Source organism: Amblyraja radiata, chromosome 23 (assembly GCF_010909765.2).
Source record: "Amblyraja radiata isolate CabotCenter1 chromosome 23, sAmbRad1.1.pri, whole genome shotgun sequence".
Lineage (NCBI taxonomy): Eukaryota > Metazoa > Chordata > Chondrichthyes > Rajiformes > Rajidae > Amblyraja > Amblyraja radiata.
Window position 1 is genome coordinate 16,167,307 of NC_045978.1, and position 25,929 is coordinate 16,193,235.

Here is a 25,929-nt window from a genome sequence, read left to right on the forward strand (position 1 = left end):
TCTCGCTGAGTTACTCCAGCATTTTGTGTCTATCTTCCATCTCTTACCTACCAGCCTTTGTCTCACAACCTCCCTCTCTCACTTCCATACATTACCTATCTTTCCTCTACAATCTCAGTCCTGATGCAGATGCAACCCCTAATCTTGATATTTCTTTACCTCCACAAATCTGTCTGGACCCGCTGAGCTCTTCCGGCACTTTGCTCCTCACTCCAGTTTCGGGCATCTGCAGTAAGATCTGTTCCTATTCCACAACTAACTTTCCTTCCAAACAATGACAAATAAACGGATAAATTATCCCCATAAACAATAGGAGCTGAAAGGAATTAGTTTTCTTTCTAAATACTAGGTTCCCTGTATGTTTCGTAAAGTGCATTAATTGAAATGTCATGGTCCAATTCAGCATCAGATGAATATTATATGAGGATTGATGGCATGATTTTCTTTCTAATGCTGGTCTTTCTAATTCCAGCATCTATCCTTCTTAAAATAATTAGCCAAATGGTGCAATTTGTGTCTTTGTGTTTTGTGCATTCGTGATTGACACACATGATTGGAAACACTTCAACTGATTTCAAAAGACACAACTAACACTTACTCAATCTAATCTTTAGTGTCCAGTGCAGTAATCTTACTTTTATTGCTGGTGCTAGGCTTGCAATGCAGGGATTAGCATGTTATATCACAGGCCACGATGCACATCACTGTCTTTTTGGGATCTACCTTCCCTTCTGAAAGAATAAACCATCACAAACATTACCTGTGTCGTTTAATCTCCTCAGCAACCTACAAAAGGAAACTCATTTGTTCAAGAGTTTACTTGATAGATAAAATGAGAAAGGAAAGAAACCCTATAAAGTGCAGGTAACCATCTGTGCTCTGCTCTTAATGATATCAGATATCAGCCTATTATCAAGGGTAAACCTTATATTTGACGACTAATTAACCTTGCTTTCACACAGCATCATCCAGCACATCGGGGCTGTGGTCGCCAATTATCAAACGCACCAGTAATACCTACATTATTTCTGTAGTACATAACATGCAGCCTGCAGAAGGGTCTCGACCCGAAATGCCACCCATTCCTTCTCTCCAGTCTGTCCCGCTGCGTTACTCCAGCTTTTTGTGTCTATCTTCAGTTTAAACCAGCATCTGCAGTTTCTGCCCACACATGCAGCCTGCAGATGATTTGATCCCATCTATCTCACTGAGTGGCGGGTCACCCACAAGTGCTTCTTCCCTTCTGTCGCTTCCCTCCAGGATCAATTTGATCCCTGAAACCAGCTGCCAATCAGCCTGGACTTGCACAACATAGGGATTTCCTGCTGAAAATGGCAAGGCCATGTCTACAAGTGTCCCACCTGTGTGCATAGCTACCCTCTCTGTAAATAGACACAACATGCTGGAATAATTCAGCAGGGCAAGCAACATCTCTGGAGAGAAGGAGTGGGTGATGTTTCGGGTTGAGACCCTTCTTCAGACTCTCTCCAGAGATGCTGCCTGTCCTGCTGAGTTATTCCAGTATTTAGTGTCTACCTTCGGGGTAAACCGGTATCTGCAGTTCCTTCCTACACATATCCTCCCTGTATGTTCACAAGCAAACAAAACTAATCAAAACCTATTGAAAAATCAATCTTATGTACGAGCAATTTAAAATTAATGTTTTGAAAATAAAAAATGTTCTAAACACCTAAAACTAGCAAACACATATAAATAGATTTATAATAGTGACTATGTTTGCTAATTTAAGCAATTCAAAATAGAAAAGTTAACCTGGCAGGGCTCAAGTGCTCACTTTTAACAAAACTGCTGCTTGGCATTTGCAGCAGTTGGCATTGTGCCCCTGGGTACCATAATGAATGCAGCCTCGGACTGCAGATGGAATGACAACAAAGAGGTTTCTTAAGAGGTTTGGGACATTTATGTTCATGTAAGTGGCTATCGGAGGAGTTTCAGATTGCCAATACTGCCTCCCCCAGAATAAAGCTGCGATCTCTCTGAAGAAGGGTCTCGACCAGAAATGTCATCCATTCCTTTGCTACAGAGATGCTGCCTGTCTCGCTGAGGTACTCCAGCATTTTGTGTCTATCATCTGTGTAAACCAGCATCTGCAGTTCCTTCCTACACATCCTAACCATTGTTTTAACCCAACAACTACAACTCTGGAGCAAATAATGATGAAGGCAGATGGCAAACAGAAACATAGAAAATAGGTGCAGGAGGAGGCCATTCGAGCAGCACTGCCATTCATTGTGATTATGGCTGATCGTCCCCTATCAATAACCCATGCCTGCCTTCTCCCCATATCCCTTGACTCCACTAGCCCCTAGAGCTCTATCTAACTCTCTTAAATCCATCCAGTGACTTGGATGTGGCTGGGAATTCCATAAATTCACAAGTCTCTGGGTGAAAATGTTTTTCCTCACAGTCTTAAATGACCTCCCCTTTATTCTAAGACTGTGCCCCTGGTTCTGGACTCGCTTGTTTGTCCAGTCCTTTTATAATTTTATATGTTTCTATAAGATCCTCCCTCATCCTTCTAAACTCCAGTGACTACAAGCATAGTCTTTTCAATCTTTCCTCATATGACAGTCCCGCCATCCCAGGGATCAATCTCGTGAACCTACGCTGCACTGCCTCAATCACAAGGATGTCCTTCCTCAAATTAGGAGACCAAAACTGCACACAATACTCCAGATGTGGTCTTACCAGAGCCCTATACAACTGCAGAAGAACCTATTTACTCCTATACTGAAATCCTCTTGTTATGAAGGCCAACATCATTCCATTAGCTTTCTTCACTGCCTGCTGCACCTGTAAGCCAACTTTCAGTGACTGGTGTACAAGGACGCCCAGGTCTCGCTGTACCTCCCCCTTACCTAACCTAACCCCATTGAGATAATAATCTGCCCCCTTGTTTTTGCCGCCAAAGTGGATAACCTCACATTTATCTATATTATACTGCATCTGCCACGCATCTGCCCACTCACTCAACCTGTCCAGGTCACCCTGCAACCTCCTAACATCCTGTTCACAGTTCACACTGCCACCGAGCTTTGTGTCATCCGCAAACTTGCTAGTGTTGCTCCTAATTCTCTCTTCCAAATCATTAATATATATGATAAACAGTTACGGCACCTACACCGAGCCTTGTGGCACTCCACTCGCCACTGCCTGCCATTCTGAAAAGGACCTGTTCACTCCTACTCTTTGCTTTCGGTCTGCCAACCAATTTTCTATCCATGTCAACCCCCTACCCCCAATACCATGTGCTCTAATTTTAGTCACCAGTCTCCCGTGCGGGACCTTATCAAATGCTTTCTGAAAGTCTAGATACACTACATCCACTGGCACCCCTTCATCCATTTTACTTGTCACATCCTCAAAAAATTCCGGAAGATTAGTCAAGCATGATTTCCCTTTCATAAATCCATGTTGACTTGGACTAATCCTTTTACTGCTATCCAAATGTCCCATTATTACCTCTTTAATAATTGACTCCAGCATCTTTCCTACCACTGAAGTCAGGCTAACTGGTCTGTAATTCCCCGTTTTCTCTCTCGCTCCTTTCTTGAAATGTGGGATTACATTAGCTATCCTCCAATCCACAGGAACTGATCCTGAATCTATTAAACATTGGAAAATGATCACCAATGCGTCCACTATTTCTAGAGCCACCTCCCCGAGGACCCTGGGATGCAGACCATCAGGCCCAGGGGATTTATCATCCTTCAGTCCCATTAGCCTACCCAATACTATTTCTCGTCTAATGAACATTTCTTTCAGTTCCTCTACCCACTTAGATCCTCTGTCCTCCAGTACATCTGGGAGATTGTTTGTGTCTTCCTTAGTGAAGACAGATCCGAAGTACCTATTCAACTCTTCTGCCATTTCCTTGTTGCCCATAATAATTTCACCCGTGTCTGCCTTCAAGGGACCCACATTTGACTTTGCTACTCTTTTTCCCTTAACATATCTAAAGAAGCTTTTACTGTCCTTCTTTATATTCCTGGCCAGCTTCCCTTCGTACTTCATCTTTTCAGCCCGTATTGCCCGTTTTGTTTCCTTCTGTTGTCCTATGAAACATGAGACTGAAAACTTTCCCAGAGAAGAGCAATCATTGGAACACAGTGCAGAAAGAGGCCATTTTGCAGCATCCATGCCTGACTTTCGGAGGAAGTTAATCTATTCCATTTCCTCTTTCTTTCCTAATACCCCTGGGTTTTATAGATTTCTCTTGCTGCTGTTAAAGCTGTTGTTTCATTCCATCGGGAAATTGTTCCAAATTCTGAACTCTTACTATGTAAAAAAATGTCTTGCATCAAGTTTCTTCCTGCCTTTTGCCGACCTCCTTAAATCTTTGCCACATCATCAACCCTTCAGCCAAAGTGAACAGTTTCTCATTGAGTTCTCTACCGAATACCGCAAAGGTTTAAATACCAGACCTGCCCTTCAATTTTCCTGTACTGTAAAGCCAACTCAATGCAAAGACAGTGCCAGCAGTAACAGGGGTTGATTAGGAAAATAAAATAAAAATATTCTTGGAATTTCATGGTGGGACACCTACCTGCAATTCCCCAGCAGATTTGCTGCAAAACTCAGGGCACCGGATCTGTGCTGGGTTAATTTATTGTTTTAAATTAAATTCTTTCAGCATTGTTCCTGAAGGCTTTCAACCCTTCACTTCATGACGTTCTTCACCCGAACCTCATTTCCCCAGGCTTAAACCCAGCAATGCATCCATCCTGATTGCCCAGTGAAGATACTAGTCAAAGTTTTCCGCTGAGCAAAATGTACTCATCCCCCTCCATCGACCTCACTTCCCCTGTCACTACCCTTCACTTCACTCAGAACCTGTCGCCTTCAACAATTAAATTGTTAAAGTCTCTCATTGTTTTTATAGTCCTGCATTCTTAGATCATTTCCCCATTAACATTTAATTACCTAATAATTGCAAGATGCGATGACAGGTTGCATGAGGAGAATGGCAACAGCTAATGTTCAGGACAGTCCAAGGCATCATGGGCAGCATAGACATTGTGGGCTGAAGGGTGTGCTCTATGCTCTATGTATATTATCTTGATAACAATACAATGGGTTTATATGTCCTAGGAGTTGGAAGCCCTAACTCCTTTACCATTCAACAGCCACTTGAACCCGTTTTCATTTCCTTGAGCACACAGATTTGGGAGCGATGTCGAGATCATCTCATATGTAATACTTATTTGAAGTTATATGATGGTGGCGCAGCAGTAGAGTTGCTGCCTTACAGCACCAGAGACCTGGGTTCGATCCTTACTACGGGTGCTTGTCCGACAGAGTTTGTACGTTCACCCCGTGACCTGTATGGGGTTTCTCCGGAATCTCCGGAATCCTCCCACACTCCAAAGAAGTGCAGGTTTGTAGGCTAATTGGCTTGGTATAATTGTAAATTGTCCCTAGTGTATGTAGGACTAGCGTGCATGCGGGGATTGCTGGTCGACGTAGACTCCGTGAGCCAAAGGGCGTGTGTATCTGCGCTGTTATCTGTATCTCCAAACTAAAAACTATTTTATCCTGTCCTCTCTATCGATCCATCATCCCATCGACATCTTAGTTTTTGACTGAACAATCTTAGTCGTTTCATTCTAGTAACCTTGTTTCCATTGCGGTTCACACCATTGGTCTTCTTGTGTTCTTCACATATCTATCCACATCATTTACAGATGTTTTTCCAGTTTGATTTCTTAAAATTCAACTCATCTGGATCATCTTTGCTTTATTTGTGTTTTCTAAACCCTGGAACGTATTTCATCCTTCATGTTCAATCATATATCTTTAAAGACATCCTCATCTATGATTTTATTGCACATCATTCCTTCCTCAATTTACTTAAGATCTTCCATAATCCCCTTGAAATTAATATTAATTCTTCAAAATATTACACTGCAGTAAAAATGGATTATGCATGGAGAAAACTGACATTTAAAATAAATGTATTGCATTCGGGAAATTCATGCAACAGGGCATTTCTTATTTCCTCAAAAAATGTTTTAAAATATTTATAGTACAGGTACATCAATTTTATTCTTACAAATAAAACAATGATTTCAACTGAACAGTTTTCAAAAGTACCAACTGACAACATATAAGGCCCAAAATGGGTGGCACAGTGACACAGCAGTAGAGTTGCAGCCTTACGTGTCCTTGGCACGCAAATTACACAACCTCGTGGTCATGTTGAGGCGCATGGGCATCGTATGGCCGCGCGGGGCCGGTCCCACTGAGAAGCAGGGAGGGGTATGTAGTTGTGCGCGACATTGCGCTGGGCTCTGAAATTTTTGTAGTGAACTAAATCTTTGCGCGCCAACGGCCTGTCGGGGAACTGACGGCCAAAGTGGGACAGGCCCAAGACCGTGGCACGACGCAACGTCTCACCTTCAACAGCAGCAGAAGCAGGCAAACGATCGCCGAGCTCGGCCTGGGGCTCATGGCCGTTGTGGTCCGGATCCGCCCGCACTTCTACACCCAGAGCAGGGCCAAGAAAATTGAAGATAGACACAAAATGTAGGAGTAACTCAGCGGGACCGGCAGCATCTCTGGAGAGAAGCAATGGGTGACGTTTCGGGCCAAGACCCTTCTTTCGGGTCAAGAGTCTCGACACGAAACGTCACCCATTGCTTCTCTCCAGAGATGCTGCCGGTCCCGCTGAGTTACTCCAGCTTTGTATCCATCTTCAAATGACGTCACGCTCTCCAGAAGGCTGTGCGTACGCATGTAATCGCACCCGACCTTCGCAGGACCATCGCGGCTCAATTTGCGTGCCAAGGACACGCAAGTGGGACAGGCCCTTAACTAACTACATCTTCCAACTTACGCTTTGTTTACAACAGAATATTACATTTATCACTGTTGTTGATAACATGTTTGTCAGCTATTGGTGTTACATTTCAAGGTGAGTGCTCACATCTATTATTACAGATTTACAATGCAAATGTTAAAATCACATTAATTTAGAAAAACAGCTCTATCATCACTGTGATCAACTGACTGAAAGCGGGAAGAGCATTTGCAGCATGTCACTCTGATTGCAAGATAAGGAAAGTAAGTAAATGCCCCTGGGCGTTTGTAATTGTGTTTCCTTTATCTGTAAATAGTTGTTTTTTATGCATCTGAATGACAGCTCTTCTAGCACTGAGGAACTTTAAGTCAATAAGTGAATAGGAAGGAATTGCAGATGCTGGTTTAAACTGAAGATAGACACAAAATGCTGGAGTAACTCAGCGGGACAGACAGCATCTCTGGAGAGAAGGAATGGGTGATGTTTTGGGTCGATCCCATTTTCAGACTGATGCAAATGCAGACAGGTATCTTGAATGAACCACAAATAAGATGTTCTATAAGAGACATCTGGAAGCCTTATTTTACATATCAGCAAAATAAATGAATGGATTTAATTAGTTCCACTTCAAACTGGCTCACTCTAGAACATGCCAAACAAATATGTTAAAATGCCAATAATACTTTCACATCTGAGTATTTATTGGTTTTGGATCCCCAGACTATTTGAAATACTTCCACAGTTTGCTTCCTCTTCCTACCACGGGTGATACAATTAGAATCATGTTAATTAATGGCTTTGCCACATGTGCAATCTGATAAAGAAAATGATATGTTGCCTATTTCTGGAAAACAGCTTTCTGCACCATGCAAGTACAAGGTTGCCATATTAATGTATCTGTCCTTGATTTCAACAATACTGCCATGGAAGATCAAGAACCCATCTTATTTCCCGTGCAAGAGAATGATCCTGCTCAATATATTGCAGCATATAACAGTATATTGGAAAAATATTATATAAAACACACTCACGCACGCACATAACGCTTAGCAAACAAAATCAAAGCAGTAAGCAACAAACTGCTGGAGGAACTCAGCAGGTCAGACAGCATCTGTGGATGGAAATAGACAGGCAGCATTTCGGGTAGGGAGCCTTCTTCAGACTAATGAAGTAGAGAGGAGATTGCTGGTAAAAAGAGGTGAAAGGAAGGGGTGGGGTAAGTGCCGATAAGTGATAGGTGGATCCAGGTAAGAAAGAATTGTTGAGTCAGTTGGGGGAGAGAAGTAACTAAGTTAATGGACATGAATAAGACAGTTGGACTAAACAGAGCTGTTTTGTCCACTCCACTATAATTAAGCTGTCAGACTCATAACGAAGATGCCTGGTAGACATTGGAGCAGTCAACCTAAGGAGGAACCTGATAGAAATGAAGAAATTCATGAAATAGTTAGAAAACAAAAACAATAACAAATTTACCAACGCTGATGAATGATTCAGTAACTCAAAGTTTTTATTACAGGAAATCAGGAGCAGTGACCACTGTCATTGCACGCAGAGGCAGTGAACATTTTATTGTAAAAAATTATTAATCTTGTTAAAATTACATTCACGAGTGCAAAGGAAACACATATTGAGGATATAAATAAGAGTAGGGATTTGATAGGACAGAATTTCTAGCGCGGATCAGATGTGGGAAGCTGCAATAGTGCATCGCATGCCCAGTTTGCTAAAGGTGATGACTGTGTTAAGCATGTTTTAATTTTCTTACCTTTTAGTGGGTTTCATATTTTTAATATATGTATTATGTTAGTTTGAATTTCAAATTCAAACTCTAATTGGATTGGCAGTGGCGCAGCAGTAGAGCTGATGCTTTATAATGCCAGAGACCCGGGTTCGATCCCGTCTACGGGTGCTGTCTGTACAGAGGTTGTATGTTCTTCCTGTGGCCGTGTGGGTTTTTTCCGGGTACTCTGGTTTCCTCTCCCATTTCAAAGATGTACATGTTTGTAGGTTAATTTGGCTTGGTTACAAATATTGTAAATTGTCCCTAGTGTGTAAGATAGTGCTCGTGTATGGGGATCACTGGTCAGCGTAGACTCGGTGGGCTGAAGTGCCTGTTTCCGCATTGTATCTCCCAACTAAAAAAGAAATAAACTAAACAAAAGTCATGAAATTTACATTAGATTAACCATTTGCCTGGTGTCTGAGATACTGGTTTATGACTTGTTACCAGAGAAGGGAGGGGGTGGGGGTGGGGGGGGGGGGAGGTCTAGATTTAGAGGGCTCAAGTTTAAGGTAAGAGGGAGAATTTAATGGACATCTGATGGCCACATTTTTATAGGACGATGGTGAATAACTGGTACAAGCTGCCAGAGGAGATGGCAGAGGTAGATATAATTACAACATTTATAAGGTTCTTGGGCGGGTCCTTGGATAGGAGAGTAGATGGACATGAGCTTAATGTAGGCAAATGGTATTAGCATTGATAAGCATCATGGTCACCATGGATGAAGTGAGCTGACAGGGATCTTTCCATCCTGTACAATGTTATTATTCTACGAACTGTTCAATCTTAAACTTACAGTAAGGATCGGCCAATGTGCCTTCACCTCTTGGCACCAACTCTCTGTCCTGCTCGCTGTTCAGCTAATCTCCGAGTTCTGTATCTGTCAAACTCCCAGGTAAGAATTGGAATGGAGGTCAGATGCTGGAGCATTTGACTGGCCACAAAATTGCTAGAATTGACTCTCAGTCGCATAACACACTGAACTCAGGGAACAACATGAGCACACGTTATAAGGTACATGTATTATAATTATAAATACAATTAAAATGCACTGAATATTTAAACCTTTTTTGTAGTATAGATGTATGTTGCATGCACAAGCAGTTTGAATACATTTCTTGAATATCCACTCCCATTTTCTCCACTCAATCTCCATGCCTAGAAGACCCTTAGGGAAGGAGGTCAGTTTACTCAGCTCTGCTTATTTGTGGGCACCATGGGCATTGCGTTAGAGCAATAGGGTCGATCCAGTAGCCCAATACTCACTTAGCTCAATGATTAACTGCACCATCTTCACCCCTCTTAGAGAATTTTTTCAAACCATATACATCTCTTATACAACCAAGGTTGATGCACCAATTGATGTTGATTTTGAAGCTTTACAACATATGTTCTGTTGTTAGGTATGTAATGTATACTTTCTTCTGATGAAATAGCTACATGTTTCATGTCCTAATTCCATCAGGGAAAAGTATACAGAGTACCTAGTTCATGAGAAATAGGACAAAACATTCCAGAGAGGAAACTTGGAAGATTCAGGGATAATTCAAAAAACACTCTAGAAATTGGAGCATAAAAATCGAGATTGTCGCACAAGGAGGTGATGTAATGTTAGATGTTCACGAAAAGAGTGTAATGGAGAACTCTGCATCTGTCTGCGGTTCAATATCCAGGATAAAGCAATTTCATTAGAATTCTATTCACAGTTCTGAGTACCTGTCCCGTCCGCATCGGCACATTGTCGTTTGGTAACTACCACCTATAAACATGCTAAGTTTTCCCAGCAGAACTCCCCAAGCATAACCTCTTCTTCTCAGGCAACCCCTTGGGATGGAGGATGGTTTGCTTCTGGTCCAGTCGGAGGTGATTGGCAAAGCAAATTTGGGACATGGACATTTGGCCAAAGGTGGGCAAGGAAGTGGTTAATGGATAGGCAAGTGGCTAGTCTGGGAACTAGTGTGCTGCTTAAGGAAGGCGTCTTTGTGCTCCTGAAACCTAGGCTCCAGATATTCAGTGTTCCTCTCTGCATTACATGGTGTGGGCAGCATTCTCAAAAGTTGGTGTGAATTGCAATTTTCCACTGAGGTATTCAACTCATTCTTGAAAAATGTCCTCTATCCACCTGTTAATCTTGTTACATTATAGGGGTTGCAATGTAACAGCTGATTTGAAGGTCTGTTGTTCAGAATGTGAATAACCTGACTAATAGAATTGACTGTAATTACATGTCAATGCAATGTTGGTCTGGAAGAAAACACTAATGATGGTCCATTTATCTTGCAAGTGGATTTAGGAACTATTTGGGACAATGCTGGTGGCAGCTAGCCAGCGTGGACTACCAGAATGGTAGTCCATGTTTTGGGTATGCAGTTTGGGCATGTAGCTATGTAGAAGGGGAGATAATAAAGCCAGCTGATAGACCATGAATTTTGTGCTGGGTTTGAGATATTGATCTTCAGACATCCTTTTCCTCAGATGGCCAAAACTTGTGCTGGTGGATTGAAGTCGATGGTAAAAATCATCAACGATGTCTGCTTTCATCACAGTGAGACTCCCCAAATATGATTCATGGTTCCCAGCGACTCACCATAGACTATTCTCTGTGGGTGGTGCAGACAGTGGGGGCAGTTGGACTTTCAATTTGTGAATATTGAGTGCAAATTGCAACCTCTTGTAAGTTTCTGTGCATGAGTTGATACTTTGTGCCTGCGGATCTAAAAGCTAATTAACTGAAACACAAGGTTTCCCTTATAACCGCTACATAAGGAAAGCAAGTGCATGGAAACAATCTGCACACATCCTTCCATGTCACACAGTATCCTACCTTGGAAATGTATTGCCATTAATTTATTATTATAACGTCACAGAGTGGTACAGCGTGGAAACAGGTCCTTCGGCCCAACTAGTCCACACTGGCCAACATGTCCCATCTACACGAGTCCCACCTGTCCATATTTGGCCCATATCCCTCCAAACCAGTCCTATCCATGTACCTGTCTAACTGCTTCTTAATCGTGGACTAGTCCCTGCCTCAACTACTTCCTCTGGCAGCTCGTTCCATACACCCACCACCCTTTGAGTGAAAAAGTTACCCCTCAGATTCTTATTAAATCTTTTCCCCTTCACCTTAAACTATGTCCTCTGGTCCTCGATTTGCCTACTCGATCCATTCCTCTCATGATTTTATACACCTCTATAAGATCACCCCTCTTCCTCCTGCGCTCCAAGGAATAGTCCCAGCCTACTCAACTTTTTCCTTTAGCTCTGACCTTCTAGTCCTGGCAACATCCTTGTAAATGTATTGGGTCTGAATCCTGGAAGCCTACATCTTACTGGACTACAGTAATACAGCAGTTAAAAAAGCTGGCTCACCAATGGCCTTACTCAAGGGAAATTACTAACAGGCAATAATTGCCGTCGTTTTAACAGCAGTACTCGCATACTATCAGTGAAAGTATGTTGAAGTACAATGATATTATGAATGGCATTAAATAAATGTGTTTCTTTTATTTACATTATGTAACACTTCTCAATTACACCAATCTCATTATACCAAATTGAATATCAGATTGCATTTGTGTTCCACCAGCTTGTAAATGTTCCAAATTGGTCTTTTAACAATTTAAAAGATAAATCTTATCCAAAGCAATAGTGTTTTTCTTGCAGCTCAAGAATATCTAGATTTTTTTCCTCAAAGCAAGTAAATATAATTTACTAAAACAACAGTTATTTGTGTTGTATTACCTTTTCTAATTGTTCCTCAGATTCTTGGCATGACGTATTGAATGATATTACAACTTTCCAATCCTGAGAATGAAACAATTAAAGAAACTGGAAATGCAACATTGTGATCTTTGAGAGGCTTGTGGAAAAATGTCAAGGCAGTTTTTTGTGTGTTTATTTAATTCTCCGCATAATTGTGAATCTATAGGTATATGGATAGGATAGTTTTAGAGGGATATGTGCCAAATGCAGGGAAGTGGGACCAGTGCAGATAGGACATGTTGGTCGGTGTGTGCAAGTTAAGCCGAATGGCCTATTTCCACACTGAATGACTTTATAATGACCTAGCATGAGTGAGCAGCTCATTGTTACTTCATGCAATCCCCACTTCCTTTGAGATGAGGAGACACCACTTGTGGGAGAAAGACTCGAAAAGTCATGAATGTGCAAATGAGTTGTTAACTTTTGACATAATTGGAGCATTTTCAGCATTACACATTTTCCTATTAACATACACAAACATTCATTTATAATTAGTTTATAAACTAATTAATTGGAATTACACTGCATTCATTTTTACTAAGTGTTATAAGCTTGGATGTTTCTTTAATCCTTTAATTCAGCATTTTTTTCGGCTTTCCTCATCTCGAGAGTTTAGCACTCAATCACGTTGCAAGGTGCTAAACAATTGGGAGAAAAGATTCTTATGCTATTATTTAAATATCTGATGATTTTTCTCCTTATGATAATTAAAACATGATCTAAACATCTAAATTATGTTTTCCTCTCTTTATGTTGGATAACAGAACTAAATCGTCATCTTACATTCTTAAACTAGACCACATAGTCACCCTAAATGTAATTAATTTTCTCTCGTGGTCAACAGCATAGTGTTTACACCACTGATGACTTGCTAATTATAGATGTGTTGTTAGTCATCTGCCTACAGAGGGAGAGAAAGGCATGCATTTAGATCAGTTGGGTGATACTTCGTATATATACACAGGAATTAGATTACACAATCATTTAGCCCATTGTAACTTCATCGCCACAAAACAGATTTTGATTCAAAGGATTGCCAAATAGAATAGAAAAGCATCATTATATTAAACAATTTTGATATGGATTAGTTTTTAATCTTAGAATGATATTACCCAATGTCCTTCAAAAATAGTTTGTTCTTGCACAGGATACCAAATCCCAATGAAATAAGGTAACAAGAAGCAGATTTCCTGTGAACTGTATAATGACATTTTAAATGCATTATCATTTGATGCTAAAGCTGAAATCTCTTCCCCCACCCAATAGGGTAAAACTGAACCATGTCTGATAAGTGTTATCTATTACATTTGATATATCAATTAGAAATTATTTTCAATTAAATGTTAGTAATCAAAAATATATAAATTAAGTAGGGACAATCCGTATGTAGTCAATAAAAATCACATTTAGAATAATTCTCCCATTTATTTTCCAATGGTTAATTGGCAAATTTTTGATACCTAAATAAATATGTTTTTGTTCAAATATTTGTTTTAAAGTGTAAATAAAAAAGACTGGCTATTGAACATTAATAACAGGCATTTATCATACAACAGTTGTTTTTTATAAAGACACAAGAAACTGCAGACGCTGGGATCTTGAGTAAGCACCAAAGTGCTGGAGGAACTCAGCCAGTCAGGCAGCATCTTTGGAGGAAATGGACAATGTTTCGGGTCCCGACACAAAATGTCGCTTGTCAATTCGCTCCACGGATGCTGCTTGACCCGTTAAGTTACTCCAGCACTTCGTTATTTGCTCCGCTTTTTTGTAATTAGCTAGTGAAACATATGTAATAAACAGAACAAACTTGGACAAAATTTGAATTAAATTTAAAAAGTGCGCAACTTTATTCAAATGAAAACTGAATTCCACATGAATATTAACGAGGCTTTCATTTTTAACTGGTAACTTTTTTTAAAAATTGATGAAAAAAAGTTTTATAATATCCAAAGTATATAATAAATACTTTTATTTGTACACATCCTCTCTGATTATGCCTTGGTACCAGAGAACTTAGCGACATTAATGTAACACTTTTTATTTAAAAAGGGAGAAAGACAAACTGAGTAATTACAGGCCAGGCAGCCTAACATCAGTAGTCAGTAACTTATTGGAAAAAAAATTCAAGGGACAATATAAATCATCTTTTTAGAAGGCATTGATTAATCAAATTCAGTCAGCATGTTCTTGTTAAGGGAATGTGTGTCTGACTAACAAATGAATTTTTGCAGAAGTAACAAGGAAGCACATTTGCTGTAGAGTGTGTGGATTTTAGCAAAGCTTTTCAGAATGTCTCAGAAGATAAATTAGCCAGGAAAGCAAAAGCCCACGGGATTTAAGGGAAGGTGGCAATTTAAACGCAAAGTTGAGTCAACAGACAAGTAGGAAAAATAACTAGCAGCATTTTTAGACAAAGGAAAGATGTTTACAGTGGTGTTGATGAGCACAGTGCTGAGGAATGATGGCAAGATTGGGGTTATTTTCCAAAGAGCTATGGAAACTGGCGACAGATTTAACCAATGTTTATAACATTATTATGGATCTAGATACAGTGATTACCCATTTCCTGAGTAAAGGGATGAGAGACTGAGCAGCCTAGAATTGAAGGCACACTTTACAACCATAAATTTATATTATTCCTGACAATGTCAGTCTCATAAGATTATAGCACAAATTCATGGCATCGTTAAAATTAGGGTAGAGTTTCTCAGTTGATTTACTGTGCTGTAATGTTATTATTACCTGAAATCTACTTTAAAGCTTGACTGCAAATATTTCAGACCTTATACGTAACTAGTAGCACTTCATTGTGAATAATATTTTAGTACTTTGCAGAGTCATTAATGCATTTAATGCCTCATCCTGCAATTCTGTTTGTGAAATCTAGTCTATGCTGCCTTTCCACCTTCATCAAAAAGCTTTGTACAATCCAGCTCCTAGTCTCTAGTCCGAATCATTTTTTTCAAAATACCTTCAGTCTGTGAGCCACTTTGGTAAGTTTTGGACAATAGACAATAGACAATAGATGTGTTCTTTTATTCCATGAAATGAAGTTCCTGCTGCAACATTGTCAGAAGGTAGTGTTTCTTACTCAGATTTTGTTAATGATATGTTGTGCATCGCATCGTATCGGGCAATCAAAAGTTTACTGTATAAGCGATTAATAATAAATTTGGAATTGTGAAACTAAATATTGCAGTTCCAGTAATATTTCATGGGTTTGTGCATAAAATACTTAATTACTCCCCTTTCTCAATCTCACTGTTTCTATCACAGGGCCAGACTATCGACTGATATCTACTACAAACCCAATAACTCCAGCAGTTATCTTGATTACACATGTTCCCACCCTGCCTCTTGTAAGGACACCATTCCCATCTCTCAATTTCTCTAGTTATACTGCATCTGCTCCCAGAATGAGTATTTCCACACAAGAACATCAGAGATGTCTTCTTTCTTTAGTGTGGTGTTGTGAACTCATGACTCCACTGGCTGTGGCCCCAGTTCTGTTCTTGCTTCCCTCTCCCCACAGATGGAACAAGGATAATTCCTTGGTCCTTACCATGCACACCAGCAGCCTCCACATCCAACACATCATACTTCGACAATTCCACCACCTAAAATGTGATCCCGTCACTAGTCTCATCTTCCCATTCCCCACCGTCTCCGCTTTATGAGCATCCACAAGCCAAGTCACCAGTTTGATAAAACACTCTTCATCATCTCATTATATGTAATTCCAATAATATTCAGTAATTTAACATCTATCGTGACAAAGCAGCTCACTTGACCAGCATCGCATTCACTGGCATTCATTCCCTCCATTACCCATGCATCAGGGCCACTATATGTTGTATTTTAGACTTTAGTCTTTAGAGGTCCAGTGTGGAAACAGGCCCTTCGGCCCACCGAGTCCGAGCTGACCAGCAATAACCCCCATGCACTAGCATAATCCTATGCACGGGAGGGCAATTTACAAACAACAGAAACCAATTAATCAACAAACCTGTACATCTTTGGAGTGTGAGAGGAAACCGGAGCACCCAGAGAAAACCTGTGCAGTCATAGGGAGTATGTACAAACTATGTATACACAGCACCATAGTCAGGATCGAACCCGGGAACCTAGCGTTGCAAGGCAGCAACTCTACCGCTGCGCCACTGTGCCGCCATTTCAAGTAAATGGAGTAAACCTTCTTTGATTATATACCAAAATTCCAACATTTACAGCCTTAAAGGATAAGGGCAACAGATGCATGGGAACACTTTCAAACCGCCAGGACATGCAACATACAAATATATCGCTTTTCCTTCATTATGGTTACTTAAAATATCCCGAAACTCCCTCTTAGCATAATTATGGGCATGCCCATAACAGATAAACCACAGTAGTTCAAGAAAGTAGGTCATAGTAAAATTCTCAAGGGCTAATTTGGGGTAGGCAATAAAAGCCAATTCCAGCAATACCCAGGTCCAACAAAAGCATTATAAACATTGGAAAGATATTTCATGCATCTTTGAGAGAAAGGGAAAATAAATGTTTAAACACCCAGTTTCCTGACATTAAGTCTTGTGCATTGAGAAAAGGACACAATACACACTAATGAGCACTGCCTTCACAACTATTGAGATTTTTTTTGATGAAATGCAAAACAAATAGTAAAATGATCTATTAAAATTTGAACTTCTCTGGGCTTTGGTTTGTTATCAATGATCTGAGCTTCTGTCTTTTCTTATCAGCAGGGGGCATCCTTACTTTTCCAGTGAACACCACTGCTTGTCTCCATCCATATCCAGTAATAACCAAATGGAATCAAAGAGGAGCAGATTTTTAAAGCAGTTTTTAATTATATCTTTCATTATCGTAAAATATCCCAAATCGCATCTTTCAAAATGAATAAACTAGTTGTAAATTAACATTGCTACCAATACCTGTCAAAATGAAAACTTCAATGTCTGTCAATTCAAATATACTTCTGCAAACAATATGATTTCCTTTTTTATCTATGTTTTACAGATATTGAGATAATGCTTTCCATTAACAGGAGGAAAAATTAATCAAGTGTAATCAATGAGGAAACAGCAAGCACTCACTCGAAATATCATGATCGATGTGTGCAGCTTTCTGGGTTAATATCTAAATCAGCATTTTGCAATGACAAAACCCATTTTTGTGAACCTTCTCGATTTGTGTTACTCATAACCCTACGTTGGGCAAAGATAATAATTTTCAAAACTTTGAACTTTCAAAACTACCATTCAAGTTGCAAAAGGGTTATTCTGTTTATTGTATCACTTATAATATCTGACGATAAAATATATATTTTTCATTATATCTGAAATTGAAAAAAATAACAACATTTAAAAAGATACCCATCAAAGTTGCTTTGTGGCTCTCCCAGAAGATTCTACAGCTCCAGCAGGCAAGGTGTGTTACTATATAGATGCAGCGAGAGTCACAGCTACAAGGGGTGCATGGAATACTGCGTCTACTCCATCATGTCTGTATATTTGGATGCTCAGAAAAAGTTTATTTGTTCAACCCTACAAAGGTATGTGACAAACAATATAGTCGTATAGCCTATGTTGTCAATAGAACATGCAAACTGGTTAAAAATAGTTATCCACACTAACTTTCATGAAAGATACATTGGACCTTCTCAGGAAGGTGGATTCCAACAAAATGAGTTTGGTGCACATGACCAAGGAGCAAAACATTTAGCTTTCATCTTTAAGAAAGAGTACAAAGCACATAGTGATATTACTCGATTCTCTTGATTCACTTGAATCATGCATTTAACAATGTTTAACGATCATAATGCTGCAATGATACCCTATCATTCCAACCACCACCCCACCCCCTGCCCTTCAGTGTCCCCACACTGTCCCAAAATGTGGTACCAGTCCAACTGTCATGTGCTGCATGTAGATTGTCATCTCCACTATATTAGTTTCACCATTGTGTTGATTGAGATGAATTACATTTATCTAAGAAAAATCAATGTTTATAGGGTTGCTCTCTGTTCCCTCCGATGTTCAATATTTAATGATTCTAGCTACTGAAACAGGATATTATCAGCACTATATCAGCCGGAGGTAAATTTCGAACAGTAGTTGCGCTCAGAATTCAACATTCGAACTGGGAGATCAAGTACAGAGCCACAGTTTTGTTTCTCCTGTACGGGTCTCGTAGTAAAAACAGAAAGGAAATAGCACTCGAAATCCATGTTAATACTCAAACAACTTGCCAGACAAACTTAAAAAAAAAATAGCCAACAACTAAATCCATGCTCAGTTTACAGAAATCTGAGGCAAAATTCTACTCTCTGACTGCAATAAATCACTGCTAGATGTAAGACAACCAAATTATAAGCATAAAGATTATATGCACACTGTTCTTCTATTCAAGCATTATGCCATATTGGACTGAATTATTATTATTTTGACGTTTAATTGGTACCACAGCAAAATGTAAAACAAATAGAATTGGTAATTCAGTGTGGATTACAAAAAATAATAATCAGCGAAACGGTGTGCAAAATACCTGTCTGGTTTTCAAAGAGTTAATCTTTACTTGCAATGTATGGTAGAATGTTGTCTTGGTGTACAGGGATCGCACACGGATACTCACGGATAGCGTGAGTCCCTATGTATGGACCAGTTTCTATTCTTGCCGACCACAGATCGCGCTATCTTCCTAATGGGTGCAGGAAGTTTCAATCCTGAATTACATGTAATATTTTTGATTGGAATATTTTGTTTTCCATCTGTTGAAGGCAACACTTATAAATACAGTAAAATGAAACAATTTCAATAGTAGGGTATCCACCCGATCCAGATTTTAACTTGCCGTACAATCTGGAGGCTGTGCTTCATAATAAATGAATAAACTGAATGAATCGCGCAGTGCAGCCCTCTGTTTAAGGATATTCTTTAAATGTTATAATGCACCCTCTCTGCTAACAAGGAGCATATTAATTGTAAGAGCAGGAAGTTTAAGTTGCATTCTGTGGCCAGGAAGGGGAATCGGACACAGTGAGATAAGGAACAATGGTGATTCTAAGTGCAAAGGTAATCTCGGCGACCGCTCGCCTGAACCTGTCCTGCTGCCTATTTCTCACCTTGTGAAGACACGGAGAGTTGTGCATAGAGCCCAAGGTAATGCAAAGCTCCTATAATCACTCCAAACATCCCCATCTTGCCTGCGACGCTCTGTATCTCACATCGGTCGGAAATCCGGAGCCGGGTCTGGGATAAGCTCTGCACGAAGCTGCCGCTGCCGCTGCCGCTCTGCTGCGAGCCGCTGTCCGGGAGCTGACGCTTCTGCGGTTACTTGCTGATGTGGCGGAGGAGGCGCTCCGAGCTCAACCGTGCTGAGCACGTGGGCGCCTGGTCACCGCGCGGAGGGATTCGTTTTTTTCCTCTATCTAATTGCTGGTGTCCAGGAACAGTGTTTGGAAAATCTAACTTTTGCACACAGAGTATTGCAGCTTTCACTAATGTTCCTGCCTCTCATTGTCAACAGTGAGTTCACGGGATGCAGTGAATCCCATTATGTGTATTGGCCTCTCTGATGACCCATTGACAGCCCTGTGCCCTCAGGTTATGGAGATAATTATGGGGTCTGACCAGCGATTCCGAGAGCTTTGCATTGCCCGACAGTTATGTCCAGTTCCAGGCTTATTCATGGTTAGAGGGCTTGCTTCAGTGCAGTAATTGTAGGAGCTCTGTATTACCTGAAGCTCTGCTTTGTATTACCGTGCCCATGCACAAGGTGGGAGCTCGGTTTGGAGGTTCCGTTCCTTCTCAAACAGATGAACCTCCAACCTAATGCGGCAAAACTAAGTGGTGCTCTGTGAAAGGAAACTTACCAGTTCTCCCATCTGATTATGTCCATTGTGCGATTATTAATGAGCAGAAAGACATACAGAATGTCCTGCATTTGTTTGGCACTCTCTTGGCTGAGAGAGTGATTGGGTTTCCGCCTTAGTGGGGAAACAGGATTCCCTACCCACGGGTTGGTTTGCTTGTAACCCTTTGCCGATGAGTTCTAGTGATATTAGGGAACTGGCGGCATTTGTAGATCTTGCGTTTAAACCGTCCCTCGGTCTCTCCACGCCCCTGGAGTGCACAGTGAAGACCGCTTGAGTGGGAGCTACTGTGTTTATGGGAATATCAAGGTCCCTCAAAAGTTCACAAGTCGATCTGAAGCCTCTGTTTCCTCCACTGGTGCTGCGCGACCTGCTGAGTGTTTCCATGGTCTGCTTTAATCGGAGATCCCACATAGAACCATCAAATGGTGATCAGATCATCTGCTTCAGAAACGAAAAATAATGATCTGGGGCAACACCCTAACATCAAACCTTAATCCTCTTTCCCTTTCCACAGACGCTGAATGACCACGACGTTTTCAGTTTATTAAAATATTTATTTAAACATGTTTTTATCTCCTGCAAGTATGAATGTTAGAGGATTGAGTTGGGGTGGAGGGGAGAATGGCTGGCTCAATAAGGAAATGTAACTTAAAATATATATATATTTCAGGTTCCACAAAAGATGAAAGGGAATGTAGCTTCTGCTGCAAGTGTCGGTTGACCGAGCATCGCGGGTTTTGCTCACTCTAGTGTTGGAACTTCAAACACAGCTTTTCATAGAATCTGAATATTATCCAGCCCAAGCAGCGTAAAATAAAACGTAAAATTATTATATATCTGCTAACTGTTTAATATATAATAAACAAGATTTTTTTTAAATGGTCCTCAATTGATTTCCGCCACATCAAACTTGTTTATGGTTATGTACAGCGAGCTGTTGAAACAGGAGGCAATCGAAAGAGAGACACGAGAGACTACAGATGCTGGAATCTTGAGCAAAAAACCCCCCAATCTGCTGGGCAAATTCAATGACAGGCAGCATCTGTGAGGGAATGGACAGTCGATGTTTCGGATCGAGACCCTTCTTCAATACTTCCCGGACAGGAACAACGTCAGCCTATTCCCTTCTCGGGTGCTGCCTGGCCCGCTGAGTTCCCCTCAGCACTATATATATGTGCTCAAGTGCGATCACATACGCTATCAGCGGGAATGGAACACCACCGATTCTGACGGAAGATTTTCAACTTTAAAAGTTTCCCTGGCCTCAGTTATTGCTGGAAATTGTTGGTAATATAGCACACAGAAAAGACCGTTCGGCCCTCTATGTTCAGCCTCGTCGATAAGGAGCTACACAGTTTTTCTTCACTTTACATCACGAGGTGAATAACATTTCAAATAATTCTTCAGGCACACATCCTCGCTATATAAAAGCCTTTCAACATCAAAGAGGTCGCAGAAACCATCTTGTAACCCATATTATCACGAACGAATTATATTTTCCACATTTCCCTCCTCAATCTTCTATCAATTACCTTTAGTTGTTGAGTATTTGGCCAAGGTAACCCGGCCCTTCCTATTTCCGCTATCTAGACGTTCAATAATTTGCACAATTCAATTCCGTCTCTCCAGCCGCATCTATTCCAAATGCCTATCCATTTGCCAGCCGTGGAAAGCCTCTTTCCCCTGCCCAGTGCAACCTCTGATACAGCGGCCAGAACTCTAATGCCCAGGCTGTGGCCTACAAGCGTAAAATGCAATTCTTAAGTTACCTCCCTGCTCCTGTATTCTGTGGTAGCGTGAAAAAGGGAAAGCATCCGTGTGTTTTTTTTGTTTTTAACAATCTTGTAGACCTGTCCCCCCTCTTTATCCATACGATGAGCATTTCTGGCAATTTTATTGGTTCGTTGGATTTCTCGCATATTTTGGGAGCAAAATACAAAGAACTAATGATCTACACACCTTCTTAAATCTGCCCGCGCCGCATTGAACTGGGAAGTATATAGCGTAGAGCCATACATAAAAATGCCCATTAACTCATCAAAACGGTCACTATCATTGACATAACATCGTTTCATTCTGTTATTTTTATGTTGACAGCAAGTTTCAGCAAGGATTAAACCCTTATCGCGTGAGTACCTGTCATTCCCGGTGTCCGAGAAAGTAAGAGAAGAATGGACCTTTTTATCACATTAAGGTAAAGACTCAGAAGAAGGGTCTCGACCCAACATGTCACCCATGCCTTCTCTCCAGAGACGCTGCCTGGCCGCTGAGTTACTCCAGCTTTTTGTGTCTATCTAAGATTAAAATTCAACTCGGGTCCCAGATTCTTCTTTAGAATATGTAGTTCTAACATTTGGAGTTTATTTGTGTTGACTTTCAGAAAATAAGGCAGTGAATCCCCTATGGCAGCGAGTTTAGGGGAGAAAGGCGGGGGTTCTTCACGTGATACAGCATGTGGGTGGAAGTTACCTGGACTATTCGCTTAAAACTTATTTGAATTTGAGATTTTGTTTGGAAGGCCAGGGGGGCAATATGGAATATTATCTGCATTCGCTTCGCAGACATCAACATTGCAATTCCTCTTAATGAGGATGATTATCAGACTTAATGATAACAATTATAATGACTTTCTTCGTAATATATACCAATTAGGGAGATTACATGTTAATAAGCACTACTGTTGTCCTGGTGCTCGCTATAGCAGGAAACCACATTGGGACCTTGCGGAATGACTCCACATGCGGAACACGGGTCAACACTAACACCTCCAACAACAGCTCGGTTTCTGACTTGCAGATACAGAGTTGAGCCGCCTGTGGTCGGAGAGGCTCCGGTGCTACAGCGGAGCTATTCAACGCGATACCCGCTGTCCAGTTCAGCACCGCGGCGGTGGACAGCTCCACTGCCAGCCCTTAAACCCCAGGGCCGCGGATGAAGTAAAGTCTCTTTCTCTCACGCAAATACGAAGATAATTTGCTCACTTAATCAAAGACACAATTTCTGATTTTTATTTAAGTCGGGGACATTTTTTTTTCATGTTATTGCCGGGATCTTGGATGCGGGGCGTAGATTTACTTTGCGGTGTGAAGATTTCACCTAATTCTTTACTATCTGTATTCTCCCGAACAAGGCTGCCTCTTTCCGCGTGATATATACCAAATTTAATGCAGCAATCAAAGCGTGTACTCCAGCGCCTTCTCTCAGAACAGCCCCGGGCAGAAGGATTTCTGGCGTAATCCCAGTCATGTATTTTCACTCCACTTTTCACCAACGCATTTATAAACAAATAGTAGCTCGCTGATTGCAGTTGCCATTTATTTCATGGCCATTTCTAAATCTGTCCAATGCTTTGGTCGGATATTCTAGCGTTTAATAATTTCAAAACCGCTACTTGAAATAAAGTTGGAACACTGCATCATTATCTACGATCTGAAATGACTGTTTAAAGATGTTCATGTGTTTTTTTTAATAGAATTCTCAATAGTGTTCTCAAAGCCAATATTCAGTGAAGTGGGCAGATACAGGAACATGATGTGGAAGCGAACAAACGGCGCCCATGTAAAACCCGCTCCGGAGTATTCACCGGGAAGTGAAAGAAGACGGCGATAAAGGCGGCAGGTTTGCTCACGGGAACTGAAATTCCGAGCGGAATCGCAATAACCCTCCACCATCGACACCTGGCCAGTCTCAAACTTGCAGCCAGAGATGAGCTAGTTCTCGGCGGCATAACATCGTAACATTGAACAGGGCAAGAGGAGACCGTTCAACCCTTTGCGCCTGTACTGGCTCTTTTAAAGAGTTAAGAATGCGCTTCATTCTTTCCTCGTGGCCCTAAAGGTGTCCCTGCTCATGTTTAGTTCCTATTGGCACGCACCTATTTCCAGTAGGCATTTCGTGCGCTCCAAAGCGGGATAATATCCCCCCCCCCCCCCCCCTTCTTCTGCCAACTACTCTTTTTTAATTTATGACTTGTGATCACGGAGCCTCCTACAAGTGGAGGCGGCTTCTGCTTGCTTGCTTTATTAACACACCATAGTTGCGAATAATGCAATTAAAATTCTCTTTAATATTACCTGTCTAAACAATAAACGATCGTCCCATAGTGAAGGGCGCTTTAAAGTTATGATCATTGTTTTAATGTAGGGAAATGCAAGGACAGTAATCTAAAATGAATAAAACAATTTATTAATTCCTCAAATTGTAGACAGATTTATAAATATTGTGTTTATAAATATGCACTAAAAATGCCTAATAGGCTAGTATTCCACCAGGTGCTGTTTAAAGGTACATCTCATTTCACAATCAATTTTTTATCGAATGACTTCTGTTAAAAGTCCTTGAAATTAAAATACAGCTTTATAGCTGGGATAAAGCTGGGGATTGATTTTGTTATTATCTTACTGGTTTGATGAGAAGGATGTCCGAGCAGTGAAAGTGAGTTATGAGAGACCTCTCGTCTGTACGACACGCTGTTAACTCATCAACAACTGACTTGTGAGGCAGTTTCTGTTAAAGTATTTCTGGGAGTCGGCGCTACTTCTGTGAGAACGGAGGGGTCTTGTGGGAATCTGCACTGCCGGGGTCCCACGCATACATGAGCCAGAATCATCTGTCATCAGACATAAATGTACTCGGCTGCGAGATCCTCAGGAATAGGCTTTCTCTTCTTCGTTCCGCCGTCTGCTTCCCCTTCTCACTAATGTATCAAAAACACTAAGTGTTTACTGTGAAGGGAAGAGATTTGAACGTTTTCTCGCCTTCCATCACAGTGAGGAATGTGGAAGAGTCACTGTGGTGGATGTTTATGTTAACATGCGTTTTGTGTGTTCCGTTGCTTTTGTTTGTATGACTGACTTGGCAAATGAAATCCCTCGTATGTTGCACAACATACTTGGCTAATAAAGTATTATTGTGATTGTGATTGTGATTACATTCATCTTCCCCTCTCACCACCCAGGTTCCTTCTCGCCGGAGAGCGTTGTCCGAGTTATTGGCCAAACTACATTCTGCACTGAAGTCATATGTATGTGGATAAAGATAGATATGTTAAAAGACAGATGACATCACTGTATCCCAGATTGTCGGACCTGCTCTCTTACTGACGGTGGCATGGATTCTATTATTTGTTGAATTCTTCAAAGCATGTTTAGTGCACCATGACGATGATAAATCTAATCCTTATCCACCAGGAAATGCACTAAAAAGGATCAAACTCCGACGGTACATATGATGCATCATTCTCCTAGTCTGATATTTCCGATGCCATGCTGTCCAGTCGATTTGAATAAAATTTTCTGTGTAATCATTAATGTCACCGTTTGGGGCCCAACACAAAGTAGTCGATGGACTTTACAGCACAGGAGGGGTGAATTCGACATTGGGGTTCGTTACCGGGTGGTCAGCCAGAGCGAACTCACCACGGCAACTCCCATGGCAATGCCATGTACGCTTCCAACTGTGCAGGTCACACGAAATGTATGGGGTAGAAACTTCTTTGGGGCGGTAATGATAGCCTGATCATTTCCAATTCAACACCATCTCAACAGAACTAAATATCAGTCGGGACACAATTTCGTTCAATATAGTGCAATTGGATGACCATTCACGATCAGTTTCTAAATCACTTGCGGGTGTTCAACTGGTAATGACGGTCTTCCATTTAAAATACGTTGCTAGGCTGATTTC

The 25,929-nt window shown here is 40.9% G+C and overlaps 1 protein-coding gene across 1 annotated transcript in view; it reads right to left on the reverse strand.

Annotated features, from left to right (window-relative positions):
• Positions 1-19,727, reverse strand: part of vstm2l (V-set and transmembrane domain containing 2 like) — an 80,125-nt gene extending 60,398 nt beyond the window's left edge. Inside the window, exon 1 of the mRNA XM_033041614.1 lies at positions 19,492-19,727. Within this exon, the coding sequence (XP_032897505.1) occupies positions 19,492-19,567 (76 nt within the window). The 5' untranslated portion in view covers positions 19,568-19,727. The remainder of the gene's footprint in view (positions 1-19,491) is intronic.
• Positions 19,728-25,929: the final 6,202 nt, after the last annotated feature.